This window comes from Passer montanus, unplaced genomic scaffold, assembly GCF_014805655.1.
Source record: "Passer montanus isolate IOZ18808 unplaced genomic scaffold, ASM1480565v1 scaffold5, whole genome shotgun sequence".
NCBI classification, from domain to species: domain Eukaryota; kingdom Metazoa; phylum Chordata; class Aves; order Passeriformes; family Passeridae; genus Passer; species Passer montanus.
In genome coordinates this window covers 8,457,360-8,482,202 of record NW_024369929.1, presented here as the reverse complement: position 1 = coordinate 8,482,202, position 24,843 = coordinate 8,457,360, and the positions used below count along the sequence as shown (strand labels likewise).

Sequence of the window (24,843 nt, the reverse complement as noted above, 5' to 3'; positions counted from 1 at the left end):
CACCAAGCCAGGCCATGCAGGGCCCTTCAGCAAGACCAGGAGCCCTACAGAGTTACACACTCCACAGGGCCAGTGCAGGGCACTGCACCCAGCAGCAGCAGCTCCCTTGTTCTCTCCTGCACCGATGCTGCTATGTTCATCCAGAGAGGCTGTCCAGCTGGGAACTTAACATCCTTTCTCCAGGATGAACAGAACAATCCTTTCTTCTCATTTATTCAGTACTACCAGTATCCTCCTAGAACTTTGGCTTCACATTCACAGAGTTCCCATTAGCATTGCCAGGTGCCAAGAACAAAGCTAATTCTAGTCTATACTCCTGTGGAAAAAGGTACAATTCTCCAATTAAGCTCCAGTCTGCCTCTCATGGGTGAAGGAACAAGACCTGTTTCTCTTCCACTCTCAGATAATAAAAGGACTGCCTTTCCCCATTATGACATAACAGTCATATATGTGGCTTTCTAAAAAACATGGTAAGCAAATACAGAAAACCATTACGGCCCCTACATGATGTTGCCACCAATGCAAGCTTTATCATAACCACTTCTGCAAGTCTTCTCTTTGCAAAAATCATTCCAACAAAATTATACACTGCTCTTACTGGCAACAAAACTGCTGGTTGAAGCTGTTATTGAAACTGGCGTGGTTTTTCAGAAAGAGTTCTTAACAGGCAATTTCTTTGTGTCCATGGGGTTCCAGATGGCTATTGATTATATGATACATAATGTCACCATCATCTATTTTAAAGATTAAAAAAGAAAGCAGACCGAAACCCCATGAATGCTGCCAGGCAGTACTGGAGGCTGAGGGCCCTTATTGCCAGAGAATGCACCACATGCCAGCCCACAGTGCTGCCCTTATGCTGCACCCCAGCAAACTCCTCTTGGGAGGGATGTAATTCAGCCTCTGCTTTGAAGCAAACCTTGCCTCCTTCCTTGCAGAAACAGCCAACAACAATGCCCAGTCTTACCACTTCTTCCACAGGAGTGACTGGGTTAATCAAAATGGCATTTTTACATGAAAACATACAGCCCAGTGTCCTGGTTCCAAGTATGACATCACAGCACTGTTATATTAATAGGATCCAAGTGAGTCCCACTCACCCTCAAAGTGACAACCATGTTAAGCAGAAGGGGATTCAAACCCAGAGGTGAAAGATAAATCTCCAGCCTCTCTTTCTCCACACTTCTGATAAACTTTCTCAGAACACCACATGGGAATTTCCCATTGCCAAGGGTTCCCAGTCCCTGCCTAGGCATTTTAAGAAGGACTTGAAGTGTTGCTTACCCCATTTTCTTCTAGTGCTGCCAAGGGTTTATTAATGCTGTTGACAAACTTGTTGACATGCTCAAAGTGCTTTGTCATTTCTGTTGCTAAGACCATGTCAATAATGACTTGGCGAAGGGTTCGATACTCATTCCTGTTTAAAGAAGGAAACAATTAAGAATGCTGGCTGGGTCACAAAGGGCTGGTTGCTAAAACAAGTCTAACTAAATTGCAACAGACCATTCCTGTTTGAGAGAGGTGCTAGGGGAACAAAGAACACTAATAAAGGCTTGGGCAGCTGTGTCTCTGTGAGATCTAGGAGTACCTTTGGTGTGTAGAGACATATCTGCTCCAGGCATGACTGGATCTCTAGAAACAGTACCAGAGCTGGGCAGAAGCAGAGGCACCAGCTGCTTAGGAGGCTGCTAGGACATGCCATACCTGCCTGTTCCTCAGGCTTTTAGTACAGACACCCAGCTGTGGCTCACTCTCCAGGCAAGTTTTCAGCAATATTTTTCTGTTGTATCTTGAGAAAACCATGGCAATGGTCACATCCTTGCCCTAAATGCTTCTCTGAGGCTGCGAGAGCAACAGGTCCTTCATTATCCTTCACACTGCTCTGTGGCTCTTGCTCCTTGTTCTCTACATTCAATGATACAGAACATCTCTTCTAGACTTGCTCACATCAAGATTTACATTAAATTCCTTAGATAGTGTCTGCCTTTTTACAGACAGGAGAAACTGACAGTGGGGAATTACTCAGAAGTCTTTGCAGGAGAGACAGAAGCATTCTACTCTTTTAGAAGCAAATTTCACAAGGGCCACGGACAGTTATCCACGAGGCACTGCCCTCCTCTAGGATGCTTGTTTGCCTTATGGTACATAAAAGGAAGTAAGAGATGTAGGTGGGCAGACAAGCACCCTGGGGGTTAAACTTACCTCTCCATGTTTTTAAATATATTGCATTTGCCATCCCGGGTGGTGAGCTGGAAAGCCAGGGCAGCATGGTGGCTCTCCAGCACGGCCGTGTCGTTGTAGAGGATTGCGAGCTCGCTGCCAGCATTGCACAGGAAAGAATTTGTTCTTCCTGGGTGATCCACATCGTGGACTGTGGCAGCAATGAGCGCGGCAACCTCGTCTATTGGATCCAGAGTTTGCTGAAAATAGAAGGGTGCTTAGCTTTCCTGGCACACTCATTAGAAACCCTCTTCTGTCCATAAGATTAAGCCAAGTCGCTGAGGAATAAAAGCCAAAACTCTGGAGATCAGTAAGGGTCAGATGTTCTACACAGAGCAATGGAAAATTCATTATAAGCTTCATTGAACATTGCGTGACTTTTTTGGCCATTTTGTACCTCTTAAATTTTGCCTTAACCACACCTTTGTCACAGCACATCAAATTGAACAAATGTAAAGTAATAAATTAGTTTGTGTTTTCTAGCAACACTGAAACCACCTTCCCTTAGAGTTAAGGTATTTGGCTTGGAAAAAAGACCGATACTGCTAAAAATTGTTCTATTAGCACCCCTTGATTTCCTTTCGCAAATTAATGTGTCCTAACTATGTTCTACTTCCATGCTGGCTAGGTTTACAATTTGAAAGGAAGGTTATCCATACATCCAGTTCTTTAATAATGCTGTCCTGGGTTACAGCTAATGCATATTCTATGAAGAATATTTGATGTTTTGTATCTATGGATAAATTACATGACACGTGTTCTGGACTTTCTGTGTTACATTCTGATTCTGGTAGCATGCTGCACTCCAAGCTTTATGTCTGCTTGCAATGAGCATTACTTTATGCCTATTTTTATCTACCCTGTCATGAAATACAAACCTATTTGATTCTTAAGATTTTACACTCAAGTGTTAATACTTTATTAATAGCATAAAGGAGAACAAGAACTAAGCATCTCAGAAATATTTCATATACATTTGGAAAACAGCCTTTGTGCTGTGTTTATACTGGCATTTGTAAAGGACCACAAGAGCAAAAAAATTCCCATTTGAATCTGGGAGCAGGGTAGATAATTTTCATTCTAATTTGCTTTGAGGTCCAAATCCTCTTTGAGCCCTTTACTACCATTCAGAATAGTTACACTTGGTAGGTGAAAAGACAAACCCTTTCCTTCTTCACACCTCCTGAAATTATGCAATGACCTGATTTTGCAGGAGCAGGGATATTATTCATTGAGAACTGTCAAGAGAGTCTCGTGGAGAACAAGGGAAGGCAAATAATTCTTTCTGCTCTAGTTCATAGTTAGCATGGTCTGAAATACTGTCTGCTGTGTGTTAACTTCTTCCTTCTTTCTTTCAGCTGCTGCTCATGGGATTCTATTTTTGTGGTATGCAGTTCAGAGAGAGGGATTTGAGAGAGGGATTTCCTCAAAGGGACACACTGAGCAGCATTCAGTCTGGCTGAGAAAGACCTGTGCAGATGGGAAATGGCCAGAAACATGAGAATGCCTGACCTGGAGGATCACCTGACTTATTTCACAGGGATTTACAGCACTTTTACACCCAACATCAAGTCAAGGATCCTAACTTTGTTATCTTAACTCCTATGGCACAGAAGTGAAAACGATTCTAAGAATATGGCTTCAGTTTTGGAGCCAGAAAATTTTCTTAGACAAGTTGAACTGAGTTCAAATTACGAAAAAAAAAATACTCTCATGAATTTCAGTGGCAGAATTGGGCTGTGTTTAGATTAAGTTGAACTCTGTGCAACACAAAAGCAGCTGGGCTATAACTTTGAGAAGATGAAGAGAGAATTCTGAACTTTGATTCTGCTCCTTCTGTTGCAACATTTTTTTCTCTTCCTATGCCTACAGAGGAATGGAAATAACATGCTGGAAAAAGAGGAGGTAGTTAGGCTTCTGTGGCATTGAAATGGATCCAGGTCTTGTCTGTTTTTCATAGATATTCTTGGGAAGACCAGCTAAACCTCTGGCAAATCAGGGGCTGAAAAAATCCAGTGACATTCCATCCCCACTTGGCATATAGTATTTGTAAATCAGCCTCTGGAGAGCACACTAATGAGCTGCAGCTCCAAGTTAAGGGAATTACTACAGCTTAATGAGCTGTCAGAAGCTTGTTTACAGTCACAAATTTCTCAGCCAGGTGCCCATCACTGGTGTTATCCTTAGGCAGACCAGTTCAGAACTCCCACCCAGGACTGCAACTCAGAAATATGTCCCACCACTCTACTGCACACACACCAAGCACTGCTTTATTCCCCTTCTCCAGTCTGGGCATGTGAGAGCAAAAGGAATTCTGATTTATTCTGGTTCTCATGATTTTAATACCCCAGTGGGTATTATGGTAGTGACAAGTAATTTTTTTCAATACTCTCCTCCACTGCAGTCTCTATAAGCCTCAGGGCATCTTCTCCAGTGGTGATACAGCCCACTTTATGGCCTATATTGTCCTGGGAGTCTTTTGCAAAATCACCATGACAAGACATAAGAGAGGGTAATTAAATCTGTATTTGGCATGTACCATCACAAAAATAATTATGTCATTAGCTCACCTATTTGAGAAGGTTTAACTATATGAAGTTTTATGAAAATAAGATTTTCTTATTCTCCCATTAAGAACTGTTCAATTCTGTAATGTTAGTATCCATCCTTCTACATGTACTATAAGAGAGATCCTAGAATTCATGCAAAGCCCAAGTTCTTTGACCTCAGAGTTACCAAACTGGTTGGCACTAGCAGACATTTGGCTTTTCCATCTGTTTTTGAGAGATCCTTCTTTGACTGTATCTGTATTTCCCACCTACGCTGTTTCACATAGATGTGGACTCACCTTTACTCTCTCTTTAGACAAGAAGTAAGCAGTAGCATGTAGTACATCTGCTGAATGAGTAGAATTATGGTAGGAGTTGGAGGAATGGTAGTTAGCCTCAATAACTTGTAACCATGACCTCAGAGTGGATTCTGAACAGTTTAGGAATTCACAGATTCCAAAGCGAGCAAATATTTTGAGACCCAGATAAACCAAAGGCCTGTGGAGAAAAATAAACAGAAAGTTTCAAACTGAATGCAGCTGAAAGAATATTATACAGCATAAACAGTATGAATCCACACAGCATTTTTAGCTAATGACAAATGTAATGATGTGTAAGGACTTGTTACAGAATTATTGTGTTACACACTGGAATTGTAACACGCATAAAGTCAAATCCCCCTTAATCCCCTAAGGTGTCTCCAGGTTTCTCTGTCAGGGAACTGTAATGCACTAAAATGTAATTAATTATCCTGACTTTATTACCATATATCTGCTTGGACTTAAGGCAATACTAGTAATATATTCATACTCCTGAGTCACTGAAAATCACTTTACTTCTCTTAACAAATGAACTGCCATTATTTAAACACAGTAGGAAGCAATCATAATTATACTGCCTTTAATAAGAGTACAGGCAACAAAGTAGCTCTGTCCCTCTGTGGTCTCTCCAGATCAGTAAGAACAGAGAAACCTACCTGGTGATCTCATGCATGTTGGCTGGGATAATTAATTAAGTTTCTGCAATATACCCACTAAATGTTGTAAATCACACAGACTGACTGTATTTTTATTTTTTTCTTTTGAATTACTTATCTGTATGACTTCATTAGAAATCAAAATGCAGCAAAGAAAGAAAACCTAAAGCAAGTGGATTCAAATACCTTCATTTAAAATAAAATAACTTTATAGAAGAATAAAACCCTAGGAGGTTTTGCACCTTTTTGGCTCATAAAACCACAGTCTAATAATGAAGTGCATATTTGTTAACTGAGTGCCTGACATCTTTCTTAGACTTTGGTTTTGAATAACTTTCAAAGCTCTTACAGATCTGGGATTTTGACAAAGGGTTTAAGATAGTCGATTCATTGCAGGATCTGGCCTCCAAATTAGTGTCCCACAAAGCTTTTACCCAAGACAAAGCATTTCCCTTTCCCAAGAGGGAAATTTTTGATAAGCATCAGAAAATAAAACCAGGGATTTAAACAGAAAGAACAATTTACAGTCTTAGGGGGAGCCTTTGCTACTAATGAAGTACAGTCTATCAAAGCTGCTGATCTGCTTTTGAAAACTTCTGTGATGGAAATTGGTATGCCCTGCTTTTTATCAGTAAATGTTTGCAGTTAAGCTTATACATAAAATGTGACCTGCCAAGATTTTAGAATAAAGACCTTCCTCTAATCCCAGGGAAAGGTAATGTGAATTCTGCTGAAAAGCTGTAATGGAACTGTTCAGGAAGAAAACCTTCCCAATCAAATGGAAAGAAAATAAAACCTGGTCTGTATTAACTGATCAAGACCAGCATGTTGAGTCTGTGTGTAGTTTGCCATAATAGGAATTTGAACCCCCACAAGAAAATAATTTGAATTGTAAAACTTTTCTATTCCCGAATAAAGGAAGGCTTTAAAATTATGTTATATCGTCATTATACCACACCAAAGATATATAATCGTCACTTATATCCACTGGGAATTTGCAGGAAATAGTGCATGATGAAATAAAAGCTATTTAAGATGCTAGAAATGACAATGAGAAAATTTCAAACATCTGACACTGAAAATAAAATTAATTCAGTTGTAAAAGCACAGGTAGATAACTTAAGGATCTGATTAGAGGATGACATTTAAGTCAATTTTCAGCAGCTTCCGTTTATGAGCTCTTGCATTTACTGACCTTTTATGGGTGGCAGCCTCAAGTTCAAAGATATCAAAATCCCACTGTTCCTCATTTTCCATTGCCTGTGTTATCCGTGGGGGGATGTCATTGAGGGAGATTGGAGAGCTCAGACTGCCGGCAACCTGATGAGTTTCTTTTGAAGAATACAGTTATTACTATATGTATTTATTAACAGTATATTAAGTAGGATATGTAATAGCGAGATATAATTTTACTGAATGACCATGCTTTCTCTTCTGTAGTAACACCCAGCTCAGTAAGGCTGCAGAAAAATGCTTACAGATAAAAAACCCCCAAACAAAAAGAAATGCTCATTAAAAAGGACATCTAATCACATTTCCCGTTTCTTAAACTTCTGAACATGTTTTAGTATCTCAAATTAATTTAGCTGCCAAATTAAAACTTACGTTTTGCTGACAATATGTATTCGTTCCCTGATAATCTTCGTAAACCATCCTGTTAAATGAAAGTTGCAAGTTAAATAGAGGGTATAGCACAATAGGTCTACGAGATGATGACACCAAGTAGTAGCACAACAACTTCAGAGACGCCTGACTGCAGCCTGTCAGCCATCAGAGCTGCCTCTCCCTTATTTGTTTGTACTGTTCAGATTCACCTGGCTTACACATAGCTCGTAACAGATGAGGAACTGCAGGCTAGGGGATACAACATGGACTCAGGTAGGTAAAAAGTCAGGCTTCTCAGGTGCAGATGGAGGTCTAGAACTGCAGCCTCACATCTGTCTTTGCCTGGCCAACATGCACACCAGCTGTGGGTCTGTGCCTCAAAGCACACACGGCGTGTCCACCACACACTTCCAGCAGCAAGCAAAGGTGGGCAGTGGGAGGGAGTGGATGGAGACATCCCCTGCTCTCCTGCCCTGGTACTGGCAGATCAGGTCACCTCAGCAGCATGAGAATCTCACGAGAATCTCAGGAACAAATTATTGCTGAGGCTTCCTTTCTAGCACACAGAATGTGTACTTGTTTATTCTTCAGTTCAGTGCCTCCTAGGCTTAATTCTGGCATGATGCCTAGATGTGAACACTGAGATGATGGATTAAAACTAACAGAATTATGTATTTAATATTTACTTTTAGTTTTATAATTCTAAATGCTGTGGCCCAAATCCTGCTTGCTCTTTTGAGGTTACAGCTGTAAGCTCATGTTTAGTCCATGATGTAAAAAACCAGTGTTTAAATAAAAATATTTCTGAATGCTCCTTATGAAAAATGTTATTAACACCAATTATAGCTGAATTAAATGTGGATCCTGTATCTGAACATGGAATATCTGCTCTTAAAAGAGCTGTTATATCTAATTCTTATTTTCACATTTGTAAGTAAGTCTGGAGTTTTGTGATTTAAAAGGAAAGGAAGTACAACAGTGGCTGTTCAATAGAACTGCTATGACACAAATATTTAGGTCACCAGATGCTGCCTATCATTTAGAATCAAAGATTAGTTTTTAAGAGTTGAAATAGCAGGTGTAATTGTATCTGGTAAATCTATCTCTGAACTCCAAATGCCCTTCCTGCTTGAGAGTTCAAATCCAATAACATATTACTTGTTTCCTTTTCAGATATAACTTCTGAATGCAAATGGAAAAATATAATACTGTTTTCAGCAGACCCTTTGATGGAAAAACGTTCCTCTCCAATAACTTTAAAACTCATACCATGCCATATGCTCTCAAATTAATTTTCTCAGCTTTTCTTATTGCTTCATAAAAAAGACTTGGGTTTATTTTTAGTAAAGATTTTATGTTTTGCAATATTGTTATCTTCATGTTCGTGGACCAAATACAATCAGAATACAAATGCATGTAAGAGTCAACAATCCACAAAAAAAGGAGAAAACAGTTGAGTTTATGGACTCTTATGTATTCAGCAGGAGAAAAGATCCACTTCAAGACAATGATTATATGTATCAATATTCTTCCTATATTTTTGTAGTTAAGGTAACAATAAATTTTGTCAACCCAGTTAGTAAATACAACCCAGTATGAACCATTCAGGTCTTCTCCTGGAATTCTTGGAGTCTCCCACATGTTTCTCCTAATTAGATATTTGCTGTGGTATTTTTAAAAGTAAAAATACACATAAACTATTTAAAGAGTCTGATGGATACTGCAAAGGTGTAGTGATAGTTCCAACATGAAATTATAATAGCCCAGAGACATCTCTGAAAAGCTCACATTTTGTGAGCCTTTTGGCATCCAACACACTGTAAATTTTTGTCCTGATGTAGCCTTTCATATGCAACCTATAGACTGATGAGAGCACATATCCTTAGGGCACAGGTAACATTCATCTAAACTCATCTCGTTGCCATCAGGAGGGTCAGACTCCAGGCTCTGAAGGTTTGAGTTCAGTTCTTGCTTCATTAGTGCCCTTTGTTCTGCTTTGGGTACTATGCTACAGGTACAAATATAATCCAAGAAACAGCAACAATAGTATGTATTTTGCATTCTTCTGAAAACATTCTTTTGATAGACTGAAAAGCCCCCCAAAACCATGTCATTCTAATCCTCATTAATAATTTTTTTTAAATATCTGCTTCTCTTTCTTTCTTCCTCTCTCATCTATACCTTACTCAAACGAATCATATTGAAAAAAATATTTGGTTTTACTTTCCATTTTTAGCTAAACTAATGTTTTAAAGGGGCTGGTCAATTTTCTTCCCATGTTCTACATTATTCAAGTAGGGGGAGAAAGCCCACAAAAAGATTTAAAGGGGCTGGTCAATTTTCTTCCCATGTTCAGAGCTACATTATTCAAGTAGGGAGAGAAAGCCCACAAAAAGACGTGTGTGGTTTCTCCTGAAAATCTGCCGTTGTAGAGGCAGAGCACATGGCAGATGATAAAGATCAAGTAACTGGGAAAATGAGGCAGTGAACATTAATCAAGAGCTCCTTGTGGCAGTAAGTACTTACTGTCATTAGCCCTCCAACAAGGTCACTTGTATGTGGATCCTCATCTTTTGTCCCCAGTTGTGGAGAGTACAATTCAGTGGTTCTTAAAATCTCCAAAGCCCGGTCTAAAGCTTCTGCAACTGGCATGGGACTGCTCTCTTGTGCAGCATTGATGATGTTTATTACCTAATGTAGCATTAGACATATTGTGAACTTAGAAGTGATTTTTGAAAAACAGAGACACTCATTAACTACTATGGAAAACTCAGGAAAATAACAAAACAACTTTAATCTGCATGGGGGAAAATCAAAATTAAAGGGACATTACTGAAATTCTAACGTTAGCTACTGACTCTGGGAATAAGATATTTGCCTTAAAGATAGCAATCTCATTACTGACTTTCCCTTCCAAGCCACAGCCTCAAAATGTCTCTGAATGGATTTAATGTAACTTTCTCCCACTTGCCTCTCACAATTTGTTAAATAGCTGATTTTTGACAAATATTTGAATGGTTTCAGAAAGCAGCTGACATTGCATAAGTAAGAAGGACAAACTCCAGTCCCTCCTTCTTAGAAAGGATCATGTGATGGCTGACTCCATGGATGACACTCTAGCAAGCAGGTTTGGGAGATCTTAGTTCAGAGTATCTGCCTTTGGGAGCTACAGCAGTGGGGGGAGGAACAGGGAAGGAGCTCAGAGGCTGGCGCTGTCCTGGAGCCTCATGCCCCAGTGCAGCAGCACAGCACAGCAGTGACATTACCTTGGTGATGGGAGCCTCGATAGTCATGGAATGGACCCTGGCCATGGAGGAGCGGCGCCGCTGGGAGCTGCCTGTGTGCAAAACAGAGCAGAATTTGTACCCTGATTGCAGAGACAAGGCTGGACAGGAGGATCTGCCAGGAACTCCTGAGGCCTTTTCTGCACTGCTTACCCTGCTGTGCCTTTCAGAGGCAATCTACTGCAGAATGCACAACTGCAAAGAGATGCTGGCTGAACCACTGATGTCCCTGATTAGAGATAAGTGGCTGTAACAGCCTGGCAAAATCATGGCTTTGCTTTATTATTTTAAATATTCAGTTACAAACTCAGTTAGAAGACTAGACAGATATGCATAAACTGGCAGGCACAGGTAGGTAACCACTGAATTTAGATTATTACAGGATGTAACTACTCTTGCTGCCTGATGCAGTATGACAAGTCATAATGAGTCAGCTCCCAAGCTGAGGTAAATCACTGAAGCTCTGTTGAAGTGGGTACCTATGCCAAATAAAAACAGCAGAGGTTTTGGCCTATTACATTGGAAATTTAAAAACAAATGTTTTATATTGGTTAGCAATTTTGGTTCTGCAAAGAAAAGATCAAGATGAGATTTTTCTGGATATTGTGCTACCTATAAAATGCAGACATCTCTGTTACTTATTGTGCTGAGCAGTTCTTAAGGAGAAGAGTCAATGCTATTTTTGCTATACTGAAATATGACTGTATTCTCACTGCCACAGACATGCTTCACTAGTGTATGCTGCCTAGACTGTGATGAGGGATGATTTAACAAAAGCATGTAAGTGTCAGCAACAGTTTTGAGTATGCGACTCATCTATCAAGTTTGGGGTGATCTAACAGAGCAAAATATAACACAGTGAAAGAAAACAAAATTAAGAAAGAAATATCTTCATATCTCTATCAAGGGAAGAGGTAAGAAATGTAATAATTTGGGTTTTGGGTTTGCACGACAACTCCAACACAGCCAGACCCAACACGATGAGTTGTTTCACATACCATCACTCCCACGAGATGTTGTGGATCTGACATCCAGGGATCCTTTCCTCATGTCTTTGTGTCTGCAAGTCTGAGTATCTGTGAAGAAAATGATATTGCATAATGACACAAAGTTTTGCTTAAGATGTATGTTAAAGGAACTGAAGCTCAGAAAAGCCTGGCAGCAGCTGACATTGACCTCAATGCTTCAGCAGATGACAGCTGATCAAAGTGCCTTTTAAAGCTCTTGCCCTTACACTGTCCTGAACCCAGTCAAGTTCTCAGGCAGAACATGCCTAAATGTGTGTGCAGAAGGAAACTGGAGAAAAAAACTCCTCTCTTGCCACTGTGACACAACTGCAGTTGTGAACACAACTTGTGCAGCACACCTGAGCTAACACAAGTAACCACTGCCACCAGGCACTGGTGGGCCACAGCAGAGCACACGTCAGCAAGGGGGGCAGTGTATCCCAGGTTCCTTAGGGATTCAGCCTGTGCTAAAACTACAGTTAACAACAGCATGGATGCCAAGGATGCCCTAACTGAAGTGCTGATATGTGGGGTGAGGGTGAATTGTAGTGTTGGTCATCCTCATTTCCACCCACAGGCAAGCTCCCCACAAAGCAGCTCAAAGCAATGCAGACACAGGTGCCATGTGCTACCGAGCAGCCACAGCAGCACGATGACATGACAGCATCCTTCTCATTTCTAATCCTGTCACAGGGATCCACCACCAACAACTGAATTGTGGCACTGAACCCAGCAATGCCATGGCACCAACTCAGGGCTCTGTGACAGCGTTTTCAAAGGTGGGCTGCTTTCTGTCACCTCTAAAGTAAGTGAGGCAGGTAGGGAGGGGGCTTGTATTTATTTTCCTGCCTTTTGAGTTGGATTCTCAGCTTATCCCTAGGTAAACAGGACCGTTCTGTGTTTTCAGTCAAATCACTAACAGTGGCCTCTATTCCCTCCCCAGGTATGTTCTCCAGTTCTTGGGAAAGAAGAGATGTCGTACCTGTCTGAGATTCAGCCTGAATACATTCACATGTCTTCTCCACCTACAATTCAGTATGAGAAACCCAGTTAGTCAGAACTCTGCCATTATTTTGCTATACTTAGGGCTCAAACTAAAGTGAGCATAGCACTATTTTCACTTACCTTATTGTTGTCATTGCACAGTCTACTAATTGACACATAGTGTCTAATCTTTCTGCAGGCAAAAAACAGCATGTTAATTCCCATCCAAACCTCAGCTCTAATTCAGTGCTGACACTTGGGTGCTCCAAAGGCTGGATTTGGGGACCAAGTGGAAGTTGCATAAAAATCTAGACATGCTTGAATCTTGCCCAAGATCAGAGCACACAGTGACCTCATCCCATAACAACCCTTGGCAAGAGCCAAGGGAGAAAAGGAGCATGAAAGGAGCACAGAAGAGTGAGCATGGAAGGACACAGTAGAGGTGCTCAGTGAAACAGGATATAGGTCCTGGTGACACCAACACAAAGCACAGAAAGATCAGAGGGTGCACTTGCACTTCAGGGAGAATTAGAAGAGTCAGAGTCACAACTGAGCACAGCTGCATCTCTGGCTCCTTTTAGGGGAGAATTAGAATTTCACTTTCCCTGCACACAACATATAAAGTTGATTTTGCCCCAAGGAATTAAGCACAGAGGTCTGAGGCACCCTTCCTTGCACAAGCTTCCATTATACTCAGCAGCAGGATAATCCAATATCTGCTGGAGGCAACTGAACTCTAAACTGAGCCTTCATTCAGACACAAATCATGACTTCAGCTTTCACACTTACCCTCCCTGTCCAATGACAGGTAGTATCTTCACATTTTGTTGTATGCTATCTCCATTTTTCTTTTTCGCATAGTACATTCCTTGCCATTCCTGAAAAAGTAATTCAAGTGGAAGAAAGATCAGATAAAACATGAAGAGAAGCTGTAGCTCCATACCTTATTTCACTGAAAGCTGCCTCATACTACAAAACCAGGCAGGATTGGTTAAACTGTGCTCAAACCCTCAAATTTTTCCCTGTAAGTAACTTGTAGGTCACTGTGTTGCTGCCAATGGATGGACAACTTCCAGAGGAGGAACACTGGAACACTGATGGCAACAGCTGGCACCCAGGAGCTGTGGGAATTAGCTGCATTCTCTTCCCCATCCTACCTCAATGGTGTTGCAGGTCATTTTGGGGAGAGCTGGCAAAGAGCCTGTGAGAGGAGAAGCTCAGACCAGCCCCTGCCTGGAGCAAAGTCCCCCTGGGCTGCAGGTGTGGGTTCCCCAGGGACCCAGGACAGGAAGGGGACTGCAAAGCTGTTACAGCACCCTCACCACCTTCCCTGCTGGGTACACCATCTCCTGCATGGCTGGGATGTCTTATCTCTGGTTAACATTAAATGTATCTGTGACTAAAAGTGCTTTGCTATCCCAGCACATTTACTGTCAGTTTACTATCAAATGCAGCAGAGATTTATTCTGTTTCTCTTAAAGCAGAAGAGAGCCCAGTAGAATAGCTCCTGGATTCTGTCTCCCCTCTAAAAACACCTTGGTTTTGGGATTGCCCATGTGTTTCCATCCCTAGAATAGCTGTTGGTGGTCTTTTTTAACAGATGCATATTTTGAGCCGGGCATTTACTAAATACCAAGTGATTAATAAATCATTAAATCCATTTTCCATGTTCACTTAACACAAACTGCTCACGCCAATTGCTGTATTTCAGAAGAGCTCAACAAACTGTAGATCAGATCTTATGTATGTGAAAACACCCTCATGAGCCACATAATATGTATTTATTTATGTGAGACTGACAGATTTCACAGTCAAGCTGGCCAGAACACAGGTACAGAGAGAATAATTTCACATTTATGTGGATGGAGACAGCAAATAAAGACTCCAGCCCACAGAGAACTGCATGGTGACAGGCTGTACAGAATAAAAATATTAAAGACTTTTCTGAGGATCTGTCAGAGAAGAGAACTGTGAATAACAAACTGTGTAGTGAGCATAATGTCTTCCGTGAGCTGCTTGAGGAATACAAATGAAGATAAAGCAAGCACCACAAAATTCAATGCTCTCATAATTAAAAGTATGCACATCAATAGTTTCCTGACAACCAGGATGAGGCAGAGATGAGTAATTGATCTCTAACCCAGGTAATAAACCCAGGATGTGCACAAAGGGGTGAAGTCATAAACTACAGATTGGTTAATTCCCACATTGAAAGCATATCCTTTTCAAGGCAGGTTATTCACTAATGTGTTCTTCTTAGTCAACAGATCGATTTTTAAACTTGTGAATTTCTAAAACCTGTGAAACTGTGGCAGGAAATGTGTGAGGGAAAAGGTCAGTGCAATTCTGAGAAGCAGGAGGTCCAAGCCAAACTCCTGCTGGTAGGTGAAGTTCTCCCAGGGATGTCACTTAACCATATTTTAGGAACACCATATGCTCCCTCCCAGAGCCTCTGTCAGCAATCCAGCAGAGAAGAGCTATTCCCAAGGCATGCTGTCAGTCAAGCCCATGGCTGTGTCTGCACTGGAGCCACACAAGGTCTATGACCAGCTCCTGCTGCAGGGGGGTGCTGGGATGAAACCAGAGCAAAGAGCACACCCAGCAAACCCCACAGTGTCCCTCCCCACAGAGTGCATCAGGGATGAGGCTCCAGACTCCATGAAGAAGGCCAAGGCACACATCTATCCACTGAGAGCTCTCACAGGCACAGTGAGGAGCCCCCAGCTCAGCCTTCCTTTCAGACTGGGGCTCCTTGCACTAGACAGCAAAGCTCAGCAAACTGCTTGCAGAAAACAGCAAACCAAAATAAACACCATGAACACAATCTCACAGAACTGAAGCTAGGAAGGTGCTGCCATGGACCTTTATCACTGAGTGTGATTGCTCTCCCACCCCCTCTGGAAAGACCTTGCAAACAGTTCCCGAAGGGTGAGAGGAATTGCGTGGCTTGTCTGCTTTATCAGTAGGTGTTCATCTCATTGCAGAAAAAGCAAACCTAAGAGCAAACTGCAGAGACCAGAGGCACCAAGAATTCTAGTCAGAATTGCATATTTCATCTTAATGGATGCAATTTGAATCATGAAACAGAAGAACAAAGAAAAGCACAACTCTTTTTTAACTCCTCAAGTATGGATGGATGAACATTTCAGTAACATTGGCTTCTGGCAAATTACAGACAGCTGTAGTAACAAAAAATGAACTTCCAGAGATATGCTTTTGCTAAGAGAAACAACATCCTGACCCCAGGATCCCTATACACCTTGCAATTCCCAATTTTTGAGTATAACACTATGAACTTCTGTTTTATTATACTGAACTTGCTCACAGTACTATACTTGTCAGCACAAGAGGTGAAATGCTGTGAGAGTCCATCTTCCTAAATTCCATTTAAAGACAAGATAAATCTCATGCAGCTTAGATTTTTCCAAAGATCAGAAAATCTTGCTTTCTTATTATTTTTTATTATTTTGTTAAGCATAGTACCATATTTGTTCAAAACAAATCTCCTGTTGACAGGAGATTACCACAGCAGCAGACAGTTTCCTTTTTTTTTAATATGCTGTAACCTACACTAACCTACTTTGCTGTAGCCAAAATATAGCCTATTGTAGTGAGAAGTCTTCTAAACTTAAGATATAAAGAAATCACAAGTCTGAAAAGACTATGTCAGGATGATCCAGGTAACTCAGGCACCGCTGAAAATGCTGTAATATCTTGACACAAATTATTTCAAAATTCAATTATTTCCAAGGTTGCTCCTCACAGTTAACCTCTACTTGCAAATGATTCCTGTAATAATTTATTGGCAATTCTATTTTATATTAAAATATAAATTTAAGGTTGCATAGATTACATATTATAAAATGTTCCAGAGGGAAACACAGAACACCTGCAAACAGAATATATCCACCTAAAATAAGCTGTTCCAGACAGACAGGTTTAAGTAGGCAGCATTTCATTAGCCCTCACTGTTAAAGCCACACAGTCAGGAATAAAATTAGTACAAGGAAGGAGATGAATTACATTTAGATTTCTATCATTCATTGAGTAAAATATATTGCCATCATTAATGAAATTTTTATCACCTCACTAAAATATTAAAAAATGTTATCACTTTATATCTTGAGAATTGATGGTGTGGATTTAAAGCCTGACACATCTAATGTATTTGAATTATAACTTAATAAATACTCCCTCCTAACATCAGTTTTGTATTGCACACATTTACTGAAATAACTTCAGTCAGGCAACAGAAGTGTGAAGCACCACAATCCAGACTACTGTCTGCTGCTGGCATCTCTTCCAACAGGCCAACACACCTGGAAATGAGCGACACCATCTCCTTGAAATGCACGTGGAATCTGCACCCAGCTTTTGCCACTGAGTGCCGTGTCAGCACCCTGCCCTCCAGAGCTGACTCACCACAACCTTGCATTTGTGCTTTTGCATCCCTGCCTAGATCCAGAGTGCCCTGATTCCCTCTGGCATCTCCCTGCTCCATGCCCATGCTGCGCTGCTTCCCACGGACAGTGCCCATGAGCCGGGGCCATGGAGCATCATCAAACACAGCCCTTCCCAAATCTCTCTGTGCAGCCTTCATGATCTGCTCCCTACAAGGCACTGGGTCATGTTCAATGACATCAGCAACCAGCTCATCTCTGAGCAATGAACCTTTCTAAAGACATTAGACAGCTCCCATGCCATTAGGGAATTAAACAGACTGGCAGCTGGCACTGCCTATCACTTTCAAGTGATATTGCAAATGTCTCCTTGGTATTTTTACATTCTGAACTTGCAAATCAGTTTCCACATTTCATGGTGAAATTCTTCAATATGGTACTTTTCTCATTTACATAGCACTAGATAACATGTGCATCCATCTGATTTTTCTTCGGTACTCCCACACCATTTGCTATGAACAGCATAAATTATAAAGAAATGCAGCAAGTCACTTATTTTTGTAAAACAAGTATCTCTACCAAGCAAGAAAAGAGAAAGAAGCCTTTAAAAATCAAAAATTTTTTACTTCCTGTTTTTAAGTTCCAAATGCTATGTGTCTGTGAAGCTGCAAGTCACAATTTGTTTCACTGCTGGACTATAACAACTTTTACAGGTAACAAATAAAAGTGATACAATGCCATTACTCACCTTTCCTATCTTTATGCAGGAATTAATAGTATCTAGGAAATCAGCTTTTTTTTCATTTATAGGCACTTCTGTTAATTCCTTTTCTATTAGTTCACCTATTTGATAGCCCATCATTGTTTCAAAAGCAGGATTGACGTACTGTGAGATAAAAAAAAAACAAAAACAAATACCCATTCAACAGTATACTTAAAGCACAAGAGAATGCCTTGTTTTGCTTGCTTAACCAGGAGATTTCTTTCCCAGCCTGAAATAAATGTCTGCATGTACTATTCCTGAGAGAGATGCTCACATTTTTTCTTTGTGAAGCAAACCAGGAATTTCCATGTTAGAATAGTTGTGCAGAGTGTGTGCATGTCAGCAAAGAGAGGAAATTATACAAACAGCTGAGAATCACATAGCCACAGAAAACAAATTCCTGAAAAACTGGCTCTGTCAGTTCCCAAACCAATAAACCTCAAACCTACCTCAGTGTTCCTAAAAAATCACAAACTGGATGTTGGAATACCATCCATATCTATTGGCAAATTCATCATCTTATTCTGTGTAAGGGCCAACCATCCCTATCCCCCTGTCCAGGCACAGCCCAGCCAAGCAGAGTGGAAGCAGTGGGATTTAATAAAGCAGGCTTCTCCCTGAAGTGCATGTGGCATTTCACTGCAGGTTTTGGCCCTTGCCCAATAAAGCTGACGACTGGCACCAGCAGCCCACCCTTTCCTGGCCTCTCATTGCTGAGTCACAAGCACAGTCCTGGCAAAGCAGCATCTGAAAGCCTTTACAACTTACAATGTTTTCATACGAGAGAAAGGAAAAGGTGCCACTCTACTTCTAATGGTTCTCCTCTAAAAGCTCCTTCCCAAAGGAACTCTTCCCTGTGCCTGCTGGAGCTCCAGCACTCCTGCAAGTGTCACTTCTCTCATACTCTGGGGCTGTCAGGAGAGGGACAGAGTTTGGTCTGAAAAAAGTGTATTTAAAACAACTTCAGGATGTGTTCTGTTATTCTTCTAAAAGGGATGAAGAAGGCACATCCTTCAATGAAGTTGCCAGGCTCAAGAAAGTACAATTTGTATGGATGTTATAATTCCCAGAGGCTTAGACTCAAGCTCTTCACTGATAATAAAATCACTTGTCACTGCTTCATGGCTAGGGATGGAACTAACTCCTTCAAAAAGATGATGGTTTTCAGAACTGCAAAACCAAGCACAATTTCTTTTCCCTGCTTTAGAGAAATTTCTAAGAGAGGATTACATTCAAAAACAGTTGGCCCAAAAATTCTGATACATCAAACAGTATCAGATTTTAGGAAAAAAAAGTAGAATTATTTGAATAGAGCATCCATTAGATTTTAAAGAGCATCAAATTAACATAAAATATTTTTGGAATAGAATGCCCATAAGCCAGTGGCTGCATTCATTCTTGATACAGAGAAGGAATGAATAATAGAGATGAGGAAGCAATACAAAAAATAGAAACAAGAGAATAAATCTTTATTCATTGAGAAACAACAATCTCCCTTAGAATTTATTTGATTTATGACAGACACTTTAAATGGAGAAAATGTTACTTGACAGCTAAACTCACTTCAATCTTTTAGAACCATTAAGTTAGATTAGATTCTTGTGCTGTAAGAAAGGGTAAGTGTAATCATAGAAGAAATAAAACACAGAGAAATTTTCTATACTTATGACTGGAACAAACCTGTATTACATGGTCTTCACTTGTGATCTCAATGGCTTCTTGACTTTTCTCTAATGCTGTAAATAATGAATTACATGCCCTGGAGAAAAAAGAAAAAGGCATCCAAAAAATTTTATCCACTTAATTCTTATATATGATAATAAAGTATTACAACTCCATACTGAATAATGTAGTCTAACAATTAATGTATTTTCTTCAGGTAACTGACATTCTATAATTAACTACTGCAGATTAAAATAAACACTCTATTAAGGATCTGGCAAAATTGAAAATTCTGTGTTAATAATGTTTTTGGTAAAATTACCTTAGCTTGAATTGTGCCTGCACCTGTCCAAACTCCAGCTGAATCAACTCATTGTAGCAGGCCATTCTACTAGAATTTTCTACATATCTCTGCAAATAAAAGGTTAGAAATATTTCATTAATACACATTCCTGTCTGCAAGGATTTGAAGCTCCGATTTCTTTTGCTTACTAAAGAATCAGAAAAGGAGTAGATATGCCAAAAATGAACATGCTGGGACACAAGCAATGAGAGATTATTTTTTGGTACTAGCAAAACTTTTCAAGTTACTGCATTTTGAAAAGGTGACAGATCCTCATGGCAATGAGGTTTAATCAACCTGTTTATTCTCTGTGATTGTCAGCAGGATCAATGTATTTTTTTAAAAATCTACTTTTAGCTTTCTTAAATAAAAGAATGAAAAAAATCTTATGTCTCAAGTAGTTAAAATTTGAAATTATGAGTTTCCAATCGCTAATATCCCAAATTGTCTATATAGATGAAAATAAAATTTCCTGTGAAATATACCTTTATCGACCTTGAGATTTTTATAGCAATGATCTCAGTATCTTTCACTTTTTAAAAACCATTTCATATTTACCAGGTATGAGCCTGAATGTTAAATCTTTGTTCACACTAAACCCCCACAGACATGGATGACTTGGATATTTTGGGCAGGACAACTGATTATCACAGGTAAGCTACCACAATCTAAGCTGCTAAACAAAATTTCTATGTTCTGCCATTAGCCCCATTTCCAAGGCTCTGATCCATAAATAATTCAGAACCTGTACTGAATTACTTATGTGCCCTCTGGAATGACTCTTTTCATACAAATGCCATTATCTTCAGGCTGTAGCATTTCCTGGATCAGGACCATACTAGAATTAAGCAGATGGGTGCAAATGGAGTGTGATGGAACAGCAAAAATCTGGTGAGCATGCAACCAAATATTTGGAGTTGTGCTGTAAATCAGGCCGAACGTTGTTCTAGTGTCAACTGAAGGCAATAAGGTACCCACTTAACTGATGCACTAATTAGCACCTTTTCTGCTCAGCTGGAACAGTTGCCAAGGAACAGATTCAATGCAATTCTTCTCAGGTGCCTCCAAACAATAGCTAATAACACTCGACAGTGTGTGAAGCCTGTTTACAATGGGAACTGGCATTTGATAGAAGAAATTTCCCACAGCACATTCTGTTGTTCACTGCAAGCTGCTCTCTGACTCTGCCACTAATCAATTTGTCAATGTCAACTTTTCAAGGAAAGGATTATGTATTTAATCTGAAATAAATGTATGAAGTAGAGAAGTCTCAGTCCCACTCCTTACATCCCCAAGAGTGTCATGTCAACGTTCAGAATTGGGACACAGAAGAATGAGCAGCACAAAAAACATCTACAGGTTGGATCACTGACACAAATGGTGACTGACAGCCAAACTTCTGGAGAGCTTCTTGCATGACAATTTGGAAATGTCAGAGCAAGGCAGCTGAGTATAGCACATACCCTTGTGAAGCCAGCAGAGATCAGGGGCAATATTGACGACTCCTCACGATCAGTGTGCCTTTGAAACAAGGAGGATAAGTCAGAGATTTTGTAATTAACTCAGACCACATTTCACAATCTATTCATCTACTTGTAGCCCAGATGTCACACTGAGGCTAATACTGCTAGATCCTTACAGGATATAGGAATAAAATATATTTTTTGCATTTTTAATAAGCTTTCATCTTTGGCATCAATAAGCCAAAATATTATTTTTCTTCATGCATGTAATGAGCTGCTTACATCAAAAAAACTCTAATGCTTCAAGGAAACCAATTAATGAGCTAGATAATTGGACTTTTTCTGTACTGGATCCTTGTTGTTTATGCTGGCATTAGCCAGAAATGCACCTGAAAGTCTGCACAGCCAAAGTTTTAGGAAATTACTTGTTATCTGAATGTACCAAATCTTAGATGGGCAACTCAAGGTGCCTGAATGAAGATAGATTTTCTAGTGTTGCCTACACACTACCTTCTAGTAAGTCACATTTGGGACACATTCCCAAATGAAGTATCTGAATAATCTGGCAATGCTAACTGTGAAAAGACCCTTCAACATACATAAATGCATGGCTGGAGTCAAGAAGAAAGGCCATTATGGGAGGTTTCTGTCAATAAGCAGACTGAAGCTTGTCATGTTTAGCAGATAGCACAATACCTTTCATTTATGCAGGAAGTTTTGGATCTTGAAATGTTTAATTAGGGTCGTCTTTTTTTTTTTTTTTAAGAGATGGTATTAGAGATGGTAGTGTATTTTTAATGGTAAATTTCAATGCCTCAGAACTGTTGGCAGAATTAATGTGTTCTGAGAAATTGCCATTCCCAAATTATACTTGGAGGGAATTATCTTCCAGTTATTTCATTTCATCAAATATACAGAATTTCTTTATTTTTACATTATTTTATAAGTAATGTTTTCAAAGGAGGGGGAAGGAAACAGCATATATAGTACTTTACTGAGATGGGATAATCTCTCTTGCTTTTAGAACTGCTGTGGTCAGATGATACTTTGTACTGATCAAATTGTTCTATATCACTTTTCATACTCAGCAGATCTCTGATTTTCATTGAGATTAATAATACTGAAAGGCAGATTAAGAAAGGGTCAAAACACAGATCTGCAAGACAGTTTTGTACAGGATGTTTCAGAAGTTGTTTGAAACATACTCTGAAAGCCTGCAGTGATGGTGGGGAGTGCAAGGAGGAACCCAAAACAAAACTCAAAGCAAGAGTCTTGAGTAAAAAACCCAGAAATTAAAAAACAATTTCTGTCCCAATCCTATGGTCAAGTATAGTAAAAATTCTGGTACAGCACATTATTATTAGCACAGTAGGAACTTCTAATTCAGGTTTTTTATGTTAATGGTTTTCAGGTTAACTTTTACAATGGTAAGATTCACAGTTTTGATCACAGGTGAAAGGAAAGATATGAGTATTTACCTTTGTACTACACAAATAATGACTGTATTTTCTGAGGCTTTCTTTGTTCTGATAGACCTTTAAATAAAAAGCAAACCATTTAAATTCTTTTTAAGTTAACACTTCAGAAAACATGACTTTACAGAAACTTCAGATAGACTTTTCTTAAAATCTTTTAAATCATTTAACAACAAAACAAAAGTCAAATCCTGAGCCTGCTGTTAAGAAAGGAGAATAAATGATATCTGAAACTCCATGAACGTAGATTAATCTACAGCTCAAGTACTCTCAGTGGGGGAATAGCACAAAATATTCTCTCTGAAACAGCATATAATGGACTTGTTTTAAGGGCTTGGCCTCACTCATTTAAGGTGCATTTTACTGAATTTTGGGACAGTTTGGTAAAAATGGAACACAAGGAACAGCACTGCTACCCAGTCTTGGCCTGACAAAGATCTTATCTACTTGCCTCAGTTCAGCAAGAGCCTTTTCCCCAGCACAGTCCCCCAGGGCACACAGTCTGACCCTGGCACCCCACCCCACAGCCTTGGTCAGTCTAGACACGTTCCAGGGCGATTTCACTGCCAAGGCTCTGGAGCAAGGCTCTGCTGCCTGCCCAGGCTCTGTGGAGACACTCAAAGGCAAATCCTTTCCTCCTTTTTTCACACTTCACAGCAGTTTCTAAATTTTTTTTTGGAATCTGTTTGCAATTTTGCTCTTCATAACGTATTTTCAAATGTTGTAGATATGAAAACGTGCACACCAAACATTGCTGTTAGTGCTGGGACTTATCCAAGAGGAAGTGACATTTCAAAAAAATTAGAACATTAATGAAGTGAATGAATTTATAAAGGTGCTTGGTGGCACATGCTATCTTTGCAGTTGATTTAGTGTGAAAACAAGGAACCAGGTATAAAAAAGAAAAAAAAAAGAAAATTAAATGGTTCACTATGGCAACAAATTTGTATACTGTGGCTCCAAGCCACATGGAGCTTCAGAAACCCTAGGACACAACCAAAAATGCTGCTGCTATCCAATGTAAAGCACTGAAGTAAAGTATTTGATGCTGCCAGTGCACACCTGTCTAAAACTAAAAAATCAATGCTCTATAGAGTTTACAAAAACGTCACATAAAAGCAACAAAACTTTGATGCTGTGTTAACTACATTGTTGAGCATTAATTACACTGAAACGGTGCTTACCTGCATAATGCTTCTGCATCAAAGTATCTGGAATGTCTATGGTCAATGATGATAATGTCATGGTGCTTATCTAGAAAGCATTCTAGTGCAGACTGAGGTGTCCTGGCAAGATTACAGCGAAATCCAGCCTTGTCACACGCCCAGCGGAACCCGTTACTCTGCTCGTCTTCCTCAGCAAACACTAAAAGTACCTGGGGTGGAGACAGGCAGGGGGGCATCACAAACAAGTCTTACACTTACAGTAGTTTCAGTGACTTTGCCGTGTTCTTAATGTGGTTCTTAAAGTCACTTTTGAGGCTTAATCAATTGTTTTTAATACAATTGCTTTCTACAGCCCACTGCTTTTTTAATAGTTTCTGTATATAGAGGTGTTTCAAGTGGGTGCAACAGTCTCCCAGAGCCATGGCACATCCACATGGGAAGAAGTAGTTTTGGAATTGTCTCTCTTGTCATTATCTACAGAGAGAGCTTAGGCAATCAGCTGAGAAGATGCCTGTGTTTCAGAGAGTGTACATGAACCAACAGTGAGTCCACTTCTCTGAAACTGTCTCACATTCAGCCTTTTTCTTGGGGTTTATTTTTATTGCCAGGATCATATTCCAGAAAAGGGGGAAAAAAATAAAACCCCAACAACAACAAAAAACCCCACAGTTCATCTCGTGTGAATCAGTATTTAATGCTGCTTCAATTCAATGGCATGACAAAAAGTCTGCTTTCCTTTCCATCTCATCCTAATTCCTCAAAGTATTGGATGTTGCCCACTCTGTGGGATATCTGGAAATTCTGGACAGGCTGGTCAAGAAGAACTCGTGCCAGACTTAACTCATAAGCAGTACCACTGTATATGGAGTATGTCCCTGTGTGACTCCTACACAAAGCCTGCCATGGGATTTATATGACAGAAGGAGATTATCATAGCTGCAATCCA

The 24,843-nt window shown here is 39.9% G+C and overlaps 1 protein-coding gene across 6 annotated transcripts in view; it reads right to left on the bottom strand.

Annotated features, from left to right (window-relative positions):
- PDE8A (phosphodiesterase 8A) overlaps nt 1–24,843 on the bottom strand; it is a 157,361-nt gene that overhangs the window by 16,838 nt on the left and 115,680 nt on the right. For all 6 annotated transcript variants that reach the window (XM_039722733.1, XM_039722732.1, XM_039722729.1 and 3 more), the window contains 17 exons: nt 23,916–24,106; nt 22,735–22,791; nt 21,257–21,314; nt 19,773–19,861; nt 19,469–19,547; nt 17,774–17,911; nt 13,415–13,503; nt 12,767–12,818; nt 12,624–12,666; nt 11,633–11,710; nt 10,617–10,687; nt 9,877–10,041; nt 7,351–7,399; nt 6,941–7,076; nt 5,069–5,267; nt 2,203–2,420; nt 1,285–1,417 (listed from right to left, as the gene is read on the bottom strand). In XM_039722733.1, coding sequence (XP_039578667.1) covers nt 1,285–1,417; nt 2,203–2,420; nt 5,069–5,267; nt 6,941–7,076; nt 7,351–7,399; nt 9,877–10,041; nt 10,617–10,687; nt 11,633–11,710; nt 12,624–12,666; nt 12,767–12,818; nt 13,415–13,503; nt 17,774–17,911; nt 19,469–19,547; nt 19,773–19,861; nt 21,257–21,314; nt 22,735–22,791; nt 23,916–24,106 — 1,845 coding nt within the window. The remainder of the gene's footprint in view (nt 1–1,284; nt 1,418–2,202; nt 2,421–5,068; nt 5,268–6,940; nt 7,077–7,350; nt 7,400–9,876; nt 10,042–10,616; nt 10,688–11,632; nt 11,711–12,623; nt 12,667–12,766; nt 12,819–13,414; nt 13,504–17,773; nt 17,912–19,468; nt 19,548–19,772; nt 19,862–21,256; nt 21,315–22,734; nt 22,792–23,915; nt 24,107–24,843) is intronic.